This window comes from Lampetra fluviatilis, chromosome 61 (assembly GCF_964198595.1).
Source record: "Lampetra fluviatilis chromosome 61, kcLamFluv1.1, whole genome shotgun sequence".
In the NCBI taxonomy this organism is placed as follows: domain Eukaryota; kingdom Metazoa; phylum Chordata; class Hyperoartia; order Petromyzontiformes; family Petromyzontidae; genus Lampetra; species Lampetra fluviatilis.
In genome coordinates this window covers 1,132,792-1,151,745 of record NC_136335.1, presented here as the reverse complement: position 1 = coordinate 1,151,745, position 18,954 = coordinate 1,132,792, and the positions used below count along the sequence as shown (strand labels likewise).

The window sequence follows — 18,954 nt, the reverse complement described above, 5'->3', positions numbered from 1 at the left end:
ATATAGAACCACCGTCCCATATAGAACCCTCATCCCATATAGAACCACCGTCCCATATAGAACCACCGTCCCATATAGAACCCTCGTCTCATCCCACACAGAGCCACCGTCCCATATAGAACCACCGTCCCATATAGAACCCTCATCCCATATAGAACCATCGTCCCATACAGAACCCTCGTCCCATACAGAACCCTCATCCCATATAGAACCCTCGTCCCATATAGAACCCTCATCCCATACAAAACCCTCATCCCATACAGAACCCTCGTCCCATACAGAACCCTCATCCCATACAGAACCACCGTCCCATATAGAACCCTCGTCTCATCCCACACAGAGCCACCGTCCCATATAGAACCCTCATCCCATATAGAACCCTCGTCCCATATAGAACCCTCATCCCATACAGAACCCTCATCCCATATAGAGCCCTCATCCCATACAGAACCCTCATCCCCTACAGAAGCCACGTGTTCCCGCTGCTGTTTCTCGTTGTAATCGTCGTCAGGGTCTCCCTACCACCGGCTGAAGATCTCTCCTCCTGGCTGTGACTTCTCAAGCGCGTCTCCCCCGCCCCTCTCTCCACGCTGCCTCCTCAAGTCACCTACCATACCCCGTGGAGCCGAAACGTCGGACACGACAGCGCGTCGAGGCGGTCACAGGCGCACAGAGACAGCCGGCCTCGATTTCACCCCCCCCCCCCCACTTGCTATCCCCCCCCCCCCCACAATTTACCTCTTCCGACGGACCCTACACGCAAGACGCAGTGCACTCTCACACTCCACTAGCTTCATTAATTCACCATATTTAGAGATGGAGAGAGAGATAGATAAATGCAAATCTCAGACTGCGCTCATTATTTAACCCACACACTCCAACCCCCCACACCCCCCTCTCTCTCCCTCCCTTCCCTCCACAACGAACCGGGCGCAATTGCCCGTGGCAAAATGCTCGGGCGATCGAGGGCTTTAATTAGTGGCAATTAAATCCGCGGCGTTACTTAACGAGCAGATGCGTGGCTCGAGCCGTATCGCGTCCGTACCGTTTAATGGATGGGGGGGGGGCAGGGGGGGGCAGAGGGGGGGGGGGCAGGGGGGGGTGGGGATGGGAGGCGGTGGGGTGCGCGGCTGGGCGGGGGTGGAAATGAAATTAATTTTCTCGCCGCTCGCTGAAGGGGCACGCGCGCGTGGCCGGGCCGCGGAGTGTGACGGACGCGTCGCTGAGAATTCGCTTTAGGAAAAGCGTCGCGCGATGGCTGTGGAGTGGGCCCTGAGGTTGGCCACTAGCCGGGTTCACGATGGCCCTGGTGGGTCTCTAGCTGGGCTCACGAAGGCCCTGGTGGGCCTCTAGCCGGGTTCACGATGGCCCTGATGAGGCCTCTAGCCAGGTTCACGATGGCTCTGATGAGGCCTCTAGCCGGGTTCACGATGGCCCTGGTGGGCCTCTAGCCGGGTTCACGATGGCCCTGGTGGGCCTCTAGCCGGGTTCACGATGGCCCTGGTGGGCCTCTAGCCGGGTTCACGATGGCCCTGGTGGGCCTCTAGCCGGGTTCACGATGGCCCTGGTGGGCCTCTAGCCGGGTTCACGATGGCCCTGGTGGGCCTCTAGCCGGGTTCACGATGGCCCTGGTGGGCCTCTAGCCGGGTTCACGATGGCCCTGGTGGGCCTCTAGCTGGGTTCACGATGGCCCTGGTGGGCCTCTAGCCGGGTTCACGATGGCCCTGGTGGGCCTCTAGCTGGGTTCACGATGGCCCTGGTGGGCCTCTAGCCGGGTTCACGATGGCCCTGGTGGGCCTCTAGCCGGGTTCACGATGGCCCTGGTGGGCCTCTAGCTGGGTTCACGATGGCCCTGGTGGGGCCTCTAGCCGGGTTCACGATGGCCCTGGTGGGGCCTCTAGCCGGGTTCACGATGGCCTTGGTGGGCCTCTAGCCGGGTTCACGATGGCCCTGGTGGGGCCTCTAGCCGGGTTCACGATGGCCCTGGTGGGGCCTCTAGCCGGGTTCACGATGGCCTTGGTGGGCCTCTAGCCCACGATGGCCCTGGGGCAGTGTTCTCCATTACAAGCCCTGCACGCCGCTTGCAGCCCCTGGTGCTCCATCACCACCATCACCACCATCATCACCACCACCATCATCACCACCATCATCACCACCACCACCATCACCACCATCACCACCACCACCACCACCATCACCACCACCACCATCACCACCATCACCACCATCACCACCACCATCACCACCACCATCACCACCATCACCACCATCATCACCACCATCATCACCACCACCACCATCACCACCATCACCATCACCACCGTCACCACCGTCACCATCACCATCACCACCATCACCATCACCACCATCATCACTACCACCACCACCATCACCACCACCATCACCACCATCGTCGTGGTGCTGCTGTCAGAGCCCCAATGGTTTCAACTGACGATGTCTCTATGGCGACAGTGATTGAGAAACAGCGCTGCAGCGAGTAGGAGGACGTGGAGGAGGAAGGGGTGGATAAGAGAGATGAGTTGAGGGGGGTGAGAAGGGGAGGAGGAGGGGGATCAGGGGGGGGGGGTGATAGTGAGTGGGTGATGGTGGTGGTGGCAGTAGTGGTTGTGGTGGTGGCGGTAGTAGCAGTAGTGGTGGTAACGGTGGTAACGATGGTGGTGGCGGTGGTGGTGGTGGCGGTAGGGGTGGTGGCGGTAATGGTGGTGGTAGTGGTGGCGGTAGTGGCGGTAGTGGCGGTAGTGTTGGTGGTGGCGGTAGTGGTGGTGGTGGTAGTGGTGGTGGCGGTGGTGGTGGTGGCGGTGGCGGCGGTGGCGGCGGTAGTGTTGGTGGCGGTAGTGGTGGTGGCGGTAGTGGTAGTGGTGGCGGTATGTGCGGTAGTGGTGGTTGCGGTAGTGTTGGTGGCGGTAGTGGCGGTAGTGGCGGTAATGGTAGTGGTGGCGGTATGTGCGGTAGTGGTGATTGCGGTAGTGGTGGTGGTGGCGGTAGCCTGCGATGGTGACGCACCGCGCACCGTGACGGTGCCGTTGACTGCGTTGCCCCCGGCTGCGTTGCGTGCGGAGCAGGTGTAGGTGCCTGCGTCCGACTCGCGCACCGCGGGGATCTCCAGCAGGGAGCCCGACTCGGAGAGACGCGCCGACGGCGGCAGCTCCCCGCCGGATCGCGACCACGACAGCCGAGGCACGGGGCTGGGCACGAGGGGAGCGGTGGTGCAGCGGTTAGCAAGCCCGGCGACTCCTTGCCCCCCCCCCCTCTCCGGGTAGCGAGTGGCCCGCTCACGATTATCCGATGAACACGGTTGGCTACGTACGGTGCGAAAGAAGTTCAACATACACACTGGCCATAGACCTCACACTGCCCATAGACTCAACACTGCCCATAGACCTAACACTGCCCATAGACCTAACACTGCCCATAGACCTAACACTGCCCATAGACTCAACACTGCCCATAGACTAACACTACCCATAGACTCAACACTGCCCATAGACTCAACACTGCCCATAGACTCAACACTGCCCATAGACTCAACACTACCCATAGACTAACACTGCCCATAGACTCAACACTGCCCATAGACCTAACACTGCCCATAGACTCAACACTGCCCATAGACCTAACACTGCCCATAGACTCAACACTGCCCATAGACTCAACACTACCCATAGACTCAACACTGCCCATAGACTCAACACTGCCCATAGACTAACACTGCCCATAGACTAACCCCTAGGTCGACTCGGCCTCAAATGAGTGCCTGATGTGGTGTGTAGTAAACCGCCACTTGGGGAGACAAAGGCGGCCGGGCGTGGTGCTGGCCACCCACCCCCTCGTGTGCCACAGTGCCGGCCTTCATAGGTGCTGCTACTCGCTAACAGCACTTGCCACAATGATCTGGTAAGGCTATACGGGGGATCTTTGGGTGGGTGGGGGGGGGTGGAGTTCGCAGGGGTCAAGAGGTCACGCAGGTCAATAGAGTCACGTGGGTAGCGAGAGGTGGCGATAGCAGGTGACAAATTGGGGAGGGTGCTTCATTCAGCAGTGGATTCACCATGGCTGCTGATGATGACAGCGAAGATGATGGTGGTGATGGTGGTGATGGTGGTGGTGGTGATGTTGGTGATGGTGGTGATGGTGTTGGTGGTGATGGTGATGGTGGTGAAAGTGGTGGTGATGGTGATGGTAGTGATGGTATTAGTGATGGTGGTGATGGTGGTGATGGTGGTGATGGTGATGGTGGTGATGGTGTTGGTGATGGTGGTGATGGTGGTGATGGTGTTGGTGATGGTGTTGGTGATGGTGTTGGTGGTGGTGGTGATGGTGGTGATGGTGGTGATGGTGATGATGGTGGTGATGGTCGTGGTGATGGTGGTGATGGTGTTGGTGATGGTGGTGAAGGTGGTGGTGATGGTGTTGGTGATGGTAGTGATGGTGTTGGTGATGGTGGTGATGGTGGTGATGGTGGTGGTGGTGGTGATGGTGATGGTGTTGGTGATTGTGGTGATGGTGTTGGTGATGGTGTTGGTGATGGTGTTGGTGATGGTGGTGGTGATGGTGTTGGTGATGGGTGGTGTTGGTGATGGTGTTGGTAATGGTGTTGGTGATGATGGTAATGGTGTTGGTGATGATGGTGATGGTGTTGGTGATGGTTTTGGTGATGGTGGTGAAGGTGGTGGTGATGGTGGTGATGGTCGTGGTGATGGTGGTGATGGTGTTGGTGATGGTGGTGGTGATGGTGTTGGTGATGGTTTTGGTGATGGTGGTGAAGGTGGTGGTGATGGTGGTGATGGTCGTGGTGATGGTGGTGATGGTGTTGGTGATGGTGTTGGTGGCGTGGATTTCAGTGACTTACTTTCCCAGAGCAAAGCACTCGAGCCTGAGACTGTGTCCCTGAACGGCAATGATCTTGGAAGGGAAGGTGGCTTCGATCCGTGGTTCGTATGCCCCCATCACTCCTGGACAACTCAACAACAACAACAACAACGACAACAACAATAACAAAAGCAACAACAATGACAACCAAAACAATAAGAATAAAAACAATAACAGCCATAGCAATAACAACGCCAACAAAAACAATACAAAAACGACCGATAAAAAAAAAATTACAATAACAATGGAAGAACAAACGAACGCTAAAATCAATAACAAAAACACAAACAATACACACTAACAATGGCAACCACAACAACCACAACAGCAATAACAATAAAACAACAATAAGGACGAAACAATAATGAGGACAAAAACAATAACAAAAATAGCAACTCCAATAACAATGGCAACAACAACAATAGCAATGACGATAACTAAAACAATAAACACAGTAACAATGCCAACAAAAAACTCGAATAACATCAACAATGGCAGCAACACCAACAACAACAACAACAAAACACAACAGCACAACGTAAACAATAACAACTTAACACGTGGTGAAGAATGAAGACGGCTGCTTGCGTTGTGGCCGAAACGTCGTGAGAATTATTTTATTATGTTTTATTTTTATTATTTTATTACTTCCCTTCTACGTGACTTTACCGAAAGAACCAAGAAGATGAATCCCTGCAGTCACGAAAGAAGCTTTAAATCCAAACTGCACCTCCAATTAGCACGATTGGCTACGTACGGTGGTGGTGGTGATGGTAGTGGCAGTGGTGGCGATGGTGGTGGCGGTGATGGTGGCGGTGTTGGTGGTGATGGCAGTGGTGGCAGTGGTGATGGCGGTGGTGGTGGTGGCGATGGTGGTGGCGGTGGTAGTGGCAGTGGTGGCGATGGTGGTGGCGGTGATGGTGGCAGTGATGGTGGCGGTGTTGGTGGCGGTGTTGGTGGCGGTGGTAGTGGCGGTGGTGGCGGTGGTGATGGCGGTGTTGGTGATGGCAGCGGTGGTGGCGGTGGTAGTGGCAGTGGTGGCGATGGTGGTGGTGGTGGCGGCGGTGGCGGCGGCGGTGGCGGCGGTGGTGGTGTTGGTGGCGATGGTAGTGGCAGTGGTGGCGATGGTGGTGGTAGCGGTGGTAGCGGTGGTGGCTGTGGTGGTGGTGATGGCGGTGGCGGCGGTGGTGGTGGCGGTGGTGGCGGTGGTGGTGGCGGTGGTGGCGGTGATGGCAGTGGTGGTGGTGGTGGTGGTGGTGGCGATGGCAGTGGTAGTGGCGGTGGTGGTGGCGGTGGTGGTGGTGGCGATGGCAGTGGTAGTGGTGGTGGTGGTGATGGCAGTGGTGGCGGTAGTGGTGGCGGTGGTGGTGGTGGCGGCGGCGGTGGTGTCCGCTCACCCCCGGGCCGCAGCAGGAGCGGTGTGGGTGGGCTCCGCTCGACGCGGTCTACCCCGGCTCCGCGCTCGCCCCGCGGCTTGCTGCGCACCACGCACGAGTAGCGCCCCACGTCCGTGCCCTCCACCCGCGTGATGTACAGGTTGCCCGTCAGCTGCGACACGAACCGCCGGCCGTCCGATAGCACCTCCACCTCCTCCTCGTCCTCCTCCTCCTCTTCCATCGCCGCCGCCGCCGCCGCCACCACCTTCCCCTCTCTTTCCCGTTTGCCGCTGCGTCTCCGCCCGGAGGACATCAGCCAGCTGTAGGACACCTCTGCAAGACGGCAACATCCAAGCGAAGGACCGCAGAGCTTGGGAAAGTCTCTTTTTTTCTCTCTCTCTTTTGAAGAGAGTGAGTTGTAGCTCGCCGTGCTCGCGCACGTGTGTGGGTTTCCTCCCAGGTGTTTAAAAAATACCTCTCGTTAGTAAAGTTGCCCAAACATTCAAGTGTAGGACCACAGAACTTGGGCACTTAAGTTGAATTGAGGGTCGGTCCTCCTCCTCCCCATCGCACACGCGGCGTGCGGTTTTCTCCGAGCTCTCCGCTGTCCTCCCGCATGGATAAACAACTTACTCATCGAGCTGGACGGACATACAAATGTTGGACCACAGAACTTGGGCATTTTTTATTTTAAAAGATTAAGATTCATACCCCCGCTGCTCGCACACGTGTGTGTGGTCTCACCGGTTTCCTCCCAACAGTATCAATAAAACATCAAATAAAATAAAAACCCCTCGTTAGTAGAGCTAGCCGAACATCCAAATGCAGGGCCACAGAACTTGGGCAATTATTGGCCTACGTGTTAATCTGCAATTGTTGGCTGCCTTCCCGCTTGTGTGTGATTTCCCACCAACCTCCGTGCACGGAAGATGCCTCGCGTCACGAAGTACGGCCCCAGCGTTGGCGAGATGCCGTTATAATCGCCGAGTAGACCATCCAAACATTCAGCGGGGTGACTTTCTTAAATTTTATACGTATATATTAAAAACATCCCGATTGTAGAGTCGCGAGACGAAGGATTCTGTGCGGTAACAAACGCACTCTCCATGCTGTTCAGTTGCCGATCCTGCCCGCCATCGCCTCGCCCCCCTCCCGCCAGACTCCGCCCTCCCCTCTCCCCATTGGTTATCCACGTCGGCCGCCAACCCCCCCCCCCGCCCCGGCCCTCTCCACCCCTCATCGGCGGCGCACGCCGCAGGCTCTGAGCACGGAAGGAACGCGGTAAGCGCGCTGCCCTCGACTCCAAGGGTCTCGCCAATCCATAATAATAATAATAATCCCCCAGGATTATCGTTACCCTGTATTAATCCCATAAACCCGTGGGCAGGTTTATTGGCGGCAAAATTAGGCGGCGAGATGGAGGTGGGGCGTGGCCGAAATGATCCACCCGGCGGCGGCTCCGGACCTTATCGAGCTGAGAATTAAGCGCCGGGGTGGAAACCCTTCGTGTTGGAAAGCGGCTCGTGGAAGTGGATATGACTGAGCTACCGCTGATATCCAGTTCTTCTTACTCAAGTGGCGCTCTGGTGCACACAGAACGGCCCGCGGAAGTGGATATGACAGAGCTACCTCTGAAATCCCGTTCTTCTTACTCAAGTGACATTGGTGCACACAGAACGTGCCGTGGAAGTGGATATGACAGAGCTACCTCTGAGATCCCGTTCTTCTTTTTCAAGTGACGCTCTGGTGCACACAGAACGAGCCGTGGAAGTGGATATGACAGAGCTACCGCTGAGATCCCCTTCTTCTTATTCAAGTGACACTGGTGCACACAGAACGAGCCACGGAAATGGATATGACAGAGCTACAGCTGAGATCCAGTTCTTCTTACTCAAGTGGCGCTCTGACGTACACAGAACGAGCCGTGGAAGTGCATATGACAGAGCTACCTCTGAAATCCCCTTCTTCTTATTCAAGTGACTCTGGTGCACACAGAACGGCTGTGGAAGTGGTTATCACTGAGCTACCGCTGAAATCCCGTTCTTCTTAATCAAGTGACGCTCTGGCGCACACAGAACGGTCGCGGAAGTGGATATGACAGAGCTACCGCTGAGATCCCCTTCTTCTTATTCAAGTGACACTGGTGCACACAGAACGGCCGTGGAAGTGGATATGACAGAGCTACCGCTGAGATCCCCTTCTTCTTATTCAAGTGACACTGGTGCACACAGAACGGCCGTGGAAGTGGATATGACAGAGCTACCTCTGAAATCCCCTTCTTATTCACGTGACACTGGTGCACACAGAACGGCCCGTGGAAGTGGATATCACTGAGCTACCTCTGAGATCGTCTTCTTATTCAAGTGACGCTCTGGCGCACACACACAGCACATGGGGTGGCACATAGACGCCCGCCCGCCCTGCCGGTGTGAGAGTAGCGCTCGCAGCACGACGGTCACAACCTCGACATTGTTTCCCACCGTCTCACACGGTGCATCTTGAGCCCTAAAGAAGTTCAGAAAATCGCCAGGTCCCCGTCGCCGGCGCATCGATGAAACGCGACGATCGGTCGATGGTCGCCGATGGCCGTCAGGATTTGACGGCTGAGCGGCAGCCGGGAGAGGGAACGCGCCCCGAGAGGGAGAGTGGCGCGCGTCCTCCGCGGAGACGGAGTTATGAATTTTTTCTCTCGTGTGTGTGTGGTGGTGTTGTGTGTGTGGTGGTGGTGTTGTTGTGTGTGTGTGTTGTTGTTGTTGTTGTGTGTGTGGTGGTGGTGTTGTTGTGTGTGTGTGTTGTTGTTGTTTGTGTGGAGCGGTAGTGTCACGTAGAATGGAAATAATAAAATAATAAAAATAAAACATAATAAAATAATTCTCACGACGTTTCGGCCACAACGCAAGCAGAGCTACCGCTGAGGACGGCTGCCTGCGTTGTGGCCGAAACGTCGTGAGAATTATTTTATTATGTTTTATTTTTATTATTTTATTATTTCCATTCCACGTGACTTTACCGAAAGAACCAAGAAGATGAATCCCTGCAGTCACGAAAGCTTTAAATCGAAATGTAGCGGTAGTGTCGTGGTTAGCGCGCTGCGCTACGAAGCTGGTGACCCGAGTTCAAATCCCGCTCACGGCCAAAATCAGTGACGATTATCTGAACCGACCCTGGGCCTCCTCTAAGGACGACTCAGCCTGAAATGAGTACCTGGTGCGGTGTGTAGTAAACATCGCCACTGGGGAGACAAAGGCGGCCTGGCGTGGTGCTGACCACCCACGCCCTCGTGTACCGTTCCGGCCTTCATAGGTGCTCGCTAACTTGCCCCTACAGTCTGTTGCAGGCTATACGGGGGGATCTTTATTTTTGGGGAAGGAAATTTCTAGGCGGATTGTTACGTCGCCGGATCGTTAGAGGTGGCGATGGCTTTGGCGGAGTGAGTTCCTTCACCCAGCAGTGGACAGACCATGGCCGATGAGGCGGGTATAGTGGCAGTCGTAGAAAAATAATAATAATAAATATTTTTCCCATTTTCAATTTCTTTCCTCCCATCTCACACCACCACCACCACCACCCCCTCCCCCCCTTGTGAGAAAAAAGGTAAAAATCAATCGGTAATAAGCAGCTCATTAACCCCGGCGCACTCCCGCAACGACCAGGAGACCGCCCTGCGCCGCAAGGGCAAACCAGGCGCAGCCCTGGCAATGTCCCTGCTCACGACCCTGCTGACAGAAGAGTGTCGGTGTGCCTCGGACTGAGTGTCAGTGCGCCTGCTCTGACACACTGGCGTCCGCACCTCCGATTAGCGCGGTTGGCTACGTACGGTGCGAAAGAAGTTACACATACACACTGCCCGTAGACTCAACACTGCCCATAGACTAACACTGCTCATACACAAAACGCTGCCCAAAGACTCAACACTGCCCATAGACTAACACTGCCCATAGACTCAACACTGCCCATAGACTCAACACTGCCCATAGACTAACACTGCCCATAGACTCAACACTGCCCATAGACTCAACACTGCCCATAGACTAACACTACCCATAGACTCAATACTGCCCATAGACTCAACACTGCCCATAGACTCAACACTCATAATCAACGATTTTTGGGTTTAGATCGCGTTATTTATAAATGTGTCGTAACCCTCCACCACCCGACACGGCCAATCAGTAAAAAAAGTGTCACGTTGACAAAAGACAAATAGTTCACTGCTTTAGCCCACCGGTGTGTTGAAGCGTGGAACCACAACATTTACAATTTGAGTAGCACGACGTTTCGCTGGTAATTGCATCCAGCATCATCGGGCAATTACCAGCGTAACGTCGTACTCAAATTGTAAATGTTGTGGTTCCACGCTTCAACACACCGGTGGGCTAAAGCAGTGAACTATTTGTCTTTTGTCAACGTGACACTTTTTTTACTGATTGGCCGTGTCGGGTGGTGGAGGGTTACGACACATTTATAAATAACGCGATCTAAACCCAAAAATCGTTGATTATGAACAATATTGGTCGCGAAAGCCTACGTGTTAAACAGACTCAACACTGCCCATAGACTCAACACTGCCCATAGACTCAACACTGCCCATAGACTAACACTACCCATAGACTCAATACTGCCCATAGACTCAACACTGCCCATAGACTCAACACTGCCCATAGACTCAACACTGCCCATAGACTAAACACTGCCCATAGACTCAATACTACCCATAGACTCAACACTGCCCATAGACTCAACACTGCCCATAGACTCAACACTGCCCATAGACTCAATACTACCCATAGACTCAACACTGCCCATAGACTCAACACTGCCCATAGACTCAACACTGCCCATAGACTAAACACTGCCCATAGACTCAATACTGCCCATAGACTCAACACTGCCCATAGACTCAACACTGCCCATATATTTCGATTTAAAGCTTTCGTGACTGCAGGGATTCATTTTTTTGGTTCTTTCGGTAAAGTCACGTAGAAGGGAAATAATAAAATCATAAAAATAAAACATAATTAAATAAAATTCTCACGACGTTTCGGCCACAACCCAAGCAGCCGTCCTCAGGTGAAGAAACAAAGTTGTCGGAACGACAGCTCTGGGCGTGAGAATTTTATTTTATTATGTTTCATTTTTATTATTTTATTATTTCCCTTATACGTGACTTTACCGAAAGAACCAAGAAGCCGTACAGATTGTGAATGTTGCGGATTTTTTCTCCGACACACAACCAGCGGTGCTGTGCTAGTGACGAGTTTGCAACGTTCTGTTCACGTGACACAACTCTTACCGATTGGCTGTGTCGGGTGGTGGCGGGTTTAACGACACATTTATACTGGTAGGAACCACCTGGTTCCACCAGCCCACAGGGGATTATTGTGTCCGTCCGTCGTGCATCCAAAAATGGGAGGGGAGGGGCTGGGTGTAGAGGGGAGGGTGGGGAGGGTGGGGAGGGTGGGGCTGAGTGGGGAGGGGCTGGTCACCCCGTGGTGCCCATATAAAACTCAACGTGTAACCTACTCAAGCCGGCTTGTGCCCGCCCACACAGTCGGCCATATTTGCGAAATACACCACGCCGCCGTTGACCCTGGCCATTGACCGAGCAACCCAACGTTCCTACCAGCTCCCTCCGCAGGAATGTGTTGTATACTTTTACACGATCTACCCCCCCCCCCCCCAAAAAAGAAACCTACATTAAGGATGACGCACACACACGCTCACACACTCACTCTGTATAATCAAAAGAATTCTTGCGGAGGCTGCACACGAGGCATTTCTGCTCCTCTCTCTGCCATTTGATGGGCACAAACTTTGAATGTGATCTGGTTTAGCCTGTGATGCCCTACTAATGGTATGTGTGTGCGTGTGTGTGCGTGTGTGTGCGTGTGTGTGTGTCGGGGGAGCGGTAGCGCTACGCTAAGCTACAAACCCGGCGACCCGAGTTCGATTCCCGCTCACGGCCAACAGGTGAGGATTATCTGAACCGGTCCTGGGCCTCCCCTAGGTCGACTCAGCCTCAACACGAGTACCCGTGCGGTGTGGAGTTAACATCGCCACTGGGGAGACAAAGGCGGCCGGGCGTGGTGCTGACCACCCACCCCCTCGTGTGCCGTGCCGGCCTTTATAGGTGCTCGCTAACAGTACTTGCCCCAACAGCCTGTTAAGGCTACACTAATTTGAGGCTGAGTCGACCTAGGGGAGGCCCAGTATCGGTTCAGATAATCGGCACTGATGTTGGTTGTGACCGGGACAATGGTTGGCGCTAACCACTGCGCCACCGCTCTCCACAAAAATACACAAACAACAACAAAGATCCCCCGTATAGCCTGAACAGACTGTTGGGGCAAGTGCTCTTAGCGAGCACCTATGAAGGCCGGCACGGCACACGAGGGGGTGGGTGGTCAACACCACGCCCGGCCGCCTTTGTCTCCCCAGTGGTGAGGTTTACACACCGCACGGGGTACAATTTATTTTAGGCTCAGTCGACCTAGGGGAGGCTCAGAACCGATTCAAATAATCGTCACCGGTGTTGGTGGCCGTGAGCGGTAATCGTAACGCAGCGCACTAACCGTTGCACCACCGCTCCCCAACAAGCATACAGCCAAGGTGCACCTAGCCTGGCACAAGCGCCGCGGTGACGTCACCGCCACTTGTTGCTGTTATTGTTATGGGAGCTCGTGAGGAGCGGTGGTGCAGCGGTTAGCGCTACGAGTTCGATAGCCGCTCACGGCGATTCTGTTACCGGTCCTCCACCCCCCCCCCCCACTAGGTCGACTCAGCCTCAAAATGATACCATGTGACCCCCCCACCACCACCACCACCCGTCTGTATGCCACAAGCGGCGGCCTTCCTAGGCGCTGCCGCTCGCAGCACTTGCCCCAGCAGCCTGTCAGAGGCTACACGGGGGATCTTTGCCTCTAGTGTGCGCGCGCGCGTGACAAACAAACATCGCGGCGTGCACACCACGTGGTGCAGAGAGAGCCTTGAGAGAGAGGGGGGGGTGGTGGGGGGAGGGAGGTGGGGGTGGAGGTGGGAGGGAAGGTGGGGAGGGGTCGTGGGTGGTGGATGGGAGGTGGGGAGGTGGGGGGAGGTGGTGGGTTGGAGGTGGGGAGTGGGGGGTGGTGGTAGACGGGGAAGTGGGTGGGTGATGGGCCTGGGAGGTGGGGTGAGGAGGGGGTGAAGTGGGGAGGTGGGGGGAAGGTGGGGGGAAGGTAAGAGAGGTGGGGGGAGTGGTGGGTGTGAAGGGGGGGGGGTGAAGTGTGGGTGGGGAGGGTGGTGGGGAGTTAAGAGAGGTGGGGGGGGGGAGTGGTTGGTGTGAGGGGGTGAGGTGGGGGTGAAGTGGGGAGGTGGTGGGGAGGTAAGAGAGGTGGGGGGGTGGGGTGTGAGGGGGGGGTGAGGTGGCACGTGGCGAGGCGAGAATGGAGGATTGATGGCGAACGCCTTCAGCCCCCCCCCCCCCACGTGACCTTGGGAGCAGCGGCCACAGCGCTGATGCTCGGGGGCCATCTGGGGAGCCCGGCGTGAGCCGCGAGCGAGTTACTCCTCCACCTCCTTCTCCACCTCCTGCTCCTCCTCCTCCTCCTCCTCATCCACCTCCTCCACCTCCTGCTCCTCCTCCTCCTCCATCTCCTCCACCTCCTCCTCCTCCTCCTCATCCACCTTCTCCACCTCCTGCTCCTCCTCCTCCATCTCCTCCTCCTCCACCTCCTCCTCCTCCTCCTCATCCACCTTCTCCACCTCCTGCTCCTGCTCCTCCTCCTCCTCCTCATCCACCTTCTCCACCTCCTGCTCCTCCTCCTCCTCCATCTCCTCCTCCTCCACCTCCTCCTCCTCCTCCTCATCCACCTTCTCCACCTCCTGCTCCTCCTCCTCCTCCTCCTCATCCACCTTCTCCACACCTCCTGCTCCTCCTCCTCCTCCATCTCCTCCTCCTCCACCTCCTCCTCCTCCTCCTCATCCACCTTCTCCACCTCCTGCTCCTCCTACCCTCCTTCTGCACCTCCTCCTCCTCCACCTCCTCCTCCATCTCCTCCACCTCCTCCTCCACCTCCTCCACCTCCTACTCCACCACTTCCTACACCTCCGCCTCCTCCACCTCCTCCTCCACCACCTCCTCCGCCTCCACCACCTCCTACACCCACTACATGTCTAGACGTGACTAGGAGACGCCCAGAGGCACAGACATACAAAGACAAAGATCCCCCGTGTAGCCTTAACAGACTGTTGGGGCAAGTGCTGTTAGCGAGCACCTATGAAGGTCGGCACAGCACACGAGGCGGTGGGTGGCCAGCACCACGCCCGGCCGCCTTTGTCTTCCCAGCGCCGATGTTTTACACACCGCACCAGGAAACTCATTTGAGGCCGAGTCGACCTAAGGGAGGCCCAGGACCGGTTCAGATAATCGTCATCGGCGTTGGTGGATCGCTCACGCACAACCACCAAAGGTAAAGATCCCCCGTGTAGCCTCTAACAGGCTGCTGGGGGCAAGTGCCGTTGGCGAGTGGCAGCACCTACGAAGGCCGACACCACGCCCGGCCGCCTTTGTCTCCCGGTGGCGACGTTCACGCAATATAATTTGGAGGCTGAGTCGACCTAGGCGGGTGAGGGTGGGGTAGGAGGTGGAGGAGGCCGCAGGACCGGTAACAGTTGGGGTATCGAACGAGGTTCGTAGCGCAGCGCGCGCTAACCGCTGCACCACCGCTCCCCACTCACGCTCTCAACCAATCCCAACACCCGCGCCATTCGCCACCCAAGTGACGGTGACGTCACCACGGTGCCCTGTGCCAGGCTAGGTGCACCAGGAGGTCACGGGGCAGACCCAGCAGGTGCCGTGGGTCGACTGACTGAGATGACTACTGGCCGATGCACCACCCGTGTCCCCTACTGTGCCACCACCACCACCACCGTTCCGCCCAGATAATCATCTTGTTTCAATATTTTAACAAAAAATTTAAAGCAAAAGTGCTGAGAAAAAGTTGAACTTTCAACGGAAACATTCAACGAAATTTCCACATTTTTTTTATTTTTGGCCTCGCGGTCTTCCCGAGGTCTGATTAAGGATTCCGCGAGACTCCGTTGGCGTGGTGGAAGCGCGTCACTGCACGTGGCCGCGTCTATTAGGCGGAGCAGTGAATGGATTCCAGATTCCAGTTGAATTATAATGCAAACTGTGCTCGGAGGAGGAAGCCTGGGGGTGGGGGGGGGCGGTGGCGAAACAAAATAAACATCGAGAATGGATCGTGGGACTGATTCAATGTGACGAGAGATGCCCTCCGATTTGAAAAAATAATAATACCGGTAGGAAACTTCTGGTTACACCAGCCCACAGGGGATTATTGTGTCCGTCCGTCGTGCAGGGAGGGGCTGGGTGGAGAGGGGAGGGTGGGGAAGGGGCTGGGTGGGGAGGGTGGGGGCTGAGTGGGGAGGGGAGGGTGGGGAGGGTGGGCAAGGGCTGGGTGGGGAGGGTGTGGAGGGGCTGGGTGGGGAGGGTGGGCAAGAGGGGCTGGGTGGGGAGGGTCGGGAGGGGGCTGGGTGGGGAGGGTGGGGCTGGGTGGGGGGGTGGGGAGGGGTGGGGCTGGGTGGGGAGGGGAGGGGCTGGTCACCCCGTGGTGCCCTTATAAAACTCAACGTTTAACCTACTCACGCCGGCTTGTGCCCGCCCCTCACAGTCGGGGCATATTTGCGGAATACACCACGCCGCCGTTGACCCCTGGCCATTGACCGAGCAACCCAACGTTCCTACCAGCTCCCTCCGCAGGAATGTGTTGTGGGGTTTGATTTTTGCCGCTGCCGCCATCGATTTTATATTTAACTCACTCTGTCTGTCGATGTTGTATCCTCAAATCTTGCCAATGTGGTATCGACTGCAAACCCGGTATACTTACGTCATACTGATGACAACACTATATTCTATAATAAAAAATAAAATATATGTAATTTAAAAAAAATTGTATATGTTATGTTTCGGCTTGGGTCTAATTGCCCATGCTCAACTCACGTTGGCTGTAATTGGCCACGGCCCCTTACGTTATGACAAGCTTCAGGGCCACTTCCTGGAGTCGTGGAGTTCTGCCATTACTCGTACGGTACATTTTATTAAAGCGAGTTTTAAAAAGTATTTTTAAATATTACTTCTTTATATATATGGTTATGTATTTTAAATGAACATGCACCCTAGAACATGCACACTAGAACGGCCACCCCTGTTAACGACTAACCGCATCACGACGGGCCTCCATAGACCCCAATGTGTAGTGTATAGTGTAGTGTATAGTAGTGTATAGTGTAGTGTATAGTGTAGTGTATAGTAGTGTATAGTAATATATAGTGTAGTGTATAGTGTAGTGTATAGTGTAGTGTATAGTGTAGTGTATAGTAGTGTATAGTGTAGTGTATAGTGTAGTGTATAGTGTAGTGTATAGTGTAGTGTATAGTGTAGTGTATAGTATAGTGTGTAGTGTATAGTGTAGTGTAGTAGTGTATAGTGTAGTGTATAGTGTAGTGTATAGTGTAGTGTATAGTGTAGTGTATAGTATAGTGTGTAGTGTATAGTGTAGTGTAGTAGTGTATAGTGTAGTGTATAGTGTAGTGTATAGTGTAGTGTATAGTATAGTGTGTAGTGTATAGTGTAGTGTAGTAGTGTATAGTGTAGTGTATAGTGTAGTGTATAGTGTAGTGTATAGTGTAGTGTATAGTGTAGTGTATAGTGTAGTGTATAGTATAGTGTGTAGTGTATAGTGTAGTGTAGTAGTGTATAGTGTAGTGTATAGTGTAGTGTATAGTGTAGTGTATAGTATAGTGTGTAGTGTATAGTGTAGTGTAGTAGTGTATAGTGTAGTGTATAGTGTAGTGTATAGTAGTGTATAGTAATATATAGTGTAGTGTATAGTGTAGTGTATAGTAGTGTATAGTGTAGTGTATAGTGTAGTGTATAGTGTAGTGTATAGTGTAGTGTAATAGTGTAGTGTATAGTAGTGTATAGTGTAGTGTATAGTGTAGTGTATAGTAGTGTATAGTGTAGTGTATAGTGTAGTGTATAGTGTAGTGTATAGTAGTGTATAGAGTAGTGTATAGTGTAGTGTATAGTGTAGTGTATAGTGTAGTGTATAGTAGTGTGTAGTGTGTAGTGTAGTGTATAGTAGTGTATAGTGTAGTGTATAGTGTAGTGTATAGTGTAGTGTATAGTGTAGTGTATAGTAGTGTGTAGTGTGTAGTGTAGTGTATAGTAGTGTATAGTGTAGTGTATAGTGTAGTGTATAGTAGTGTATAGTGTAGTGTATAGTGTAGTGTATAGTGTAGTGTATAGTAGTGTATAGTGTAGTGTATAGTAGTGTATAGTGTAGTGTATAGTAGTGTATAGTGTAGTGTATAGTGTAGTGTATAGTAGTGTATAGTGTAGTGTATAGTGTAGTTAATAGTGTAGTGTATAGTGTAGTGTATATTATTGTAGAGGGTTATGACACATTTATAAATAACGCGATCTAAACCCAAAAACGTTGATTATGAACAAATGACAGAGACGGGAACGAGATGATAGAGAGGGAGAGAGACAGCGTGCCGGGCATCGCCAAAGCGGGCTTAGTCCCCGACTCCGCGGTGGAAATTCCACGTTGCTGTGGCAGGAGCCGGCGAGAGGGGCAGGCATGGGGGTGATAATGATCAGGGGCGACGGAGCCGGCCCCGTTTCGTCCTCGACCCAATCCAGGTGAACAATGGACCGAGACAATTCTCGGCTGAGCGAGCGAGCGAGTGGATGGAGTTGGGCGAATTAATTGAGCGGGTGAGCGATCGAATGGGCGAGAGATTTGGTGGTGGGGTTGGTGGTGGTGGGGGGGGATGACGGATCGATTTCGTGAATAAATGAGAGGGCAAGCAAGCGAGCGAGCGAGCGAATGGAGTTGCGTGAGCGAGTGAATTAATGAGTGGGCGAAGAATAGAAAGAACGGGGACGTGTAGGGGTGAATTTGGGAGTGAGCGAGTGAATTGATGGGTGGGCGGGTAATTGAATTAATGTGGGAGTGAGCGAGTGACTGAGTGAATGAGTGGGCCAGTAATTGAATGAATGGGCGAGTCATTGAATGAATGGGAAGGTGCTGGGTGAATGGGGGAGTGAGCGAGTGAATTGATGGGGGGGCGAGTAATTTAATTAATGTGGGAGTGAGCGAGTGACTGAGTGAATGAGTGGGCCAGTAAGTAAGTGAATGGGCGAGTGATTGAATTAATGGGAAGGTGCAGGGTGAATGGGGGAATGAGCGAGTGAATGAATGGGTGGGCGGGTAATTTAATGAATGCGGGAGTGAGTGAGCGAGTGAGTGAATGAACGAGTGGGCGAGTAATTGAGTGAATGGGAACCTGCGGGGTGAATGGGGAAGCGAGCGAGTAAGTGAATGAATGAGGGTGGGTGTTGGGTTGGTGTGACAGAGTGAATGAAGCAAATCATTTGTTGATGTGTCAGCGTTGGGACTTGTGTCCAAGCACCGTTCACAGACTCAACACAATGCGTGGCGATAACGCGGTGGGGTTGGTGTTGGGGTGCGTCCATGGGGTCTGCGTGGAGTGAGTGAGTGGGTGAGTGGGTGAGTGGGTGGGTGAGTGAGTGAGTGGATGAGTGAGTGGGTGAGTGAGTGAGTGGATGAGTGAGTGGGTGAGTGAGTGAGTGAGGAAGTGAGTGAGTGAGTGAGTGAGT

General features: G+C 54.0%; 1 protein-coding gene across 1 annotated transcript in view; it reads right to left on the bottom strand.

The window, feature by feature from the left end:
* The window catches only part of LOC144951230 (contactin-4-like), a 35,190-nt gene extending 21,415 nt beyond the window's left edge, over positions 1 to 13,775 (bottom strand). Inside the window, exons 1-4 of the mRNA XM_078881379.1 lie at positions 13,736 to 13,775; positions 6,288 to 6,599; positions 4,871 to 4,973; positions 3,025 to 3,206 (exon numbers count right to left, since the gene is read on the bottom strand). Coding sequence (XP_078737505.1) covers positions 3,025 to 3,206; positions 4,871 to 4,973; positions 6,288 to 6,599; positions 13,736 to 13,775 — 637 coding nt within the window. The remainder of the gene's footprint in view (positions 1 to 3,024; positions 3,207 to 4,870; positions 4,974 to 6,287; positions 6,600 to 13,735) is intronic.
* Between the last annotated feature and the right edge of the window lie 5,179 nt (positions 13,776 to 18,954).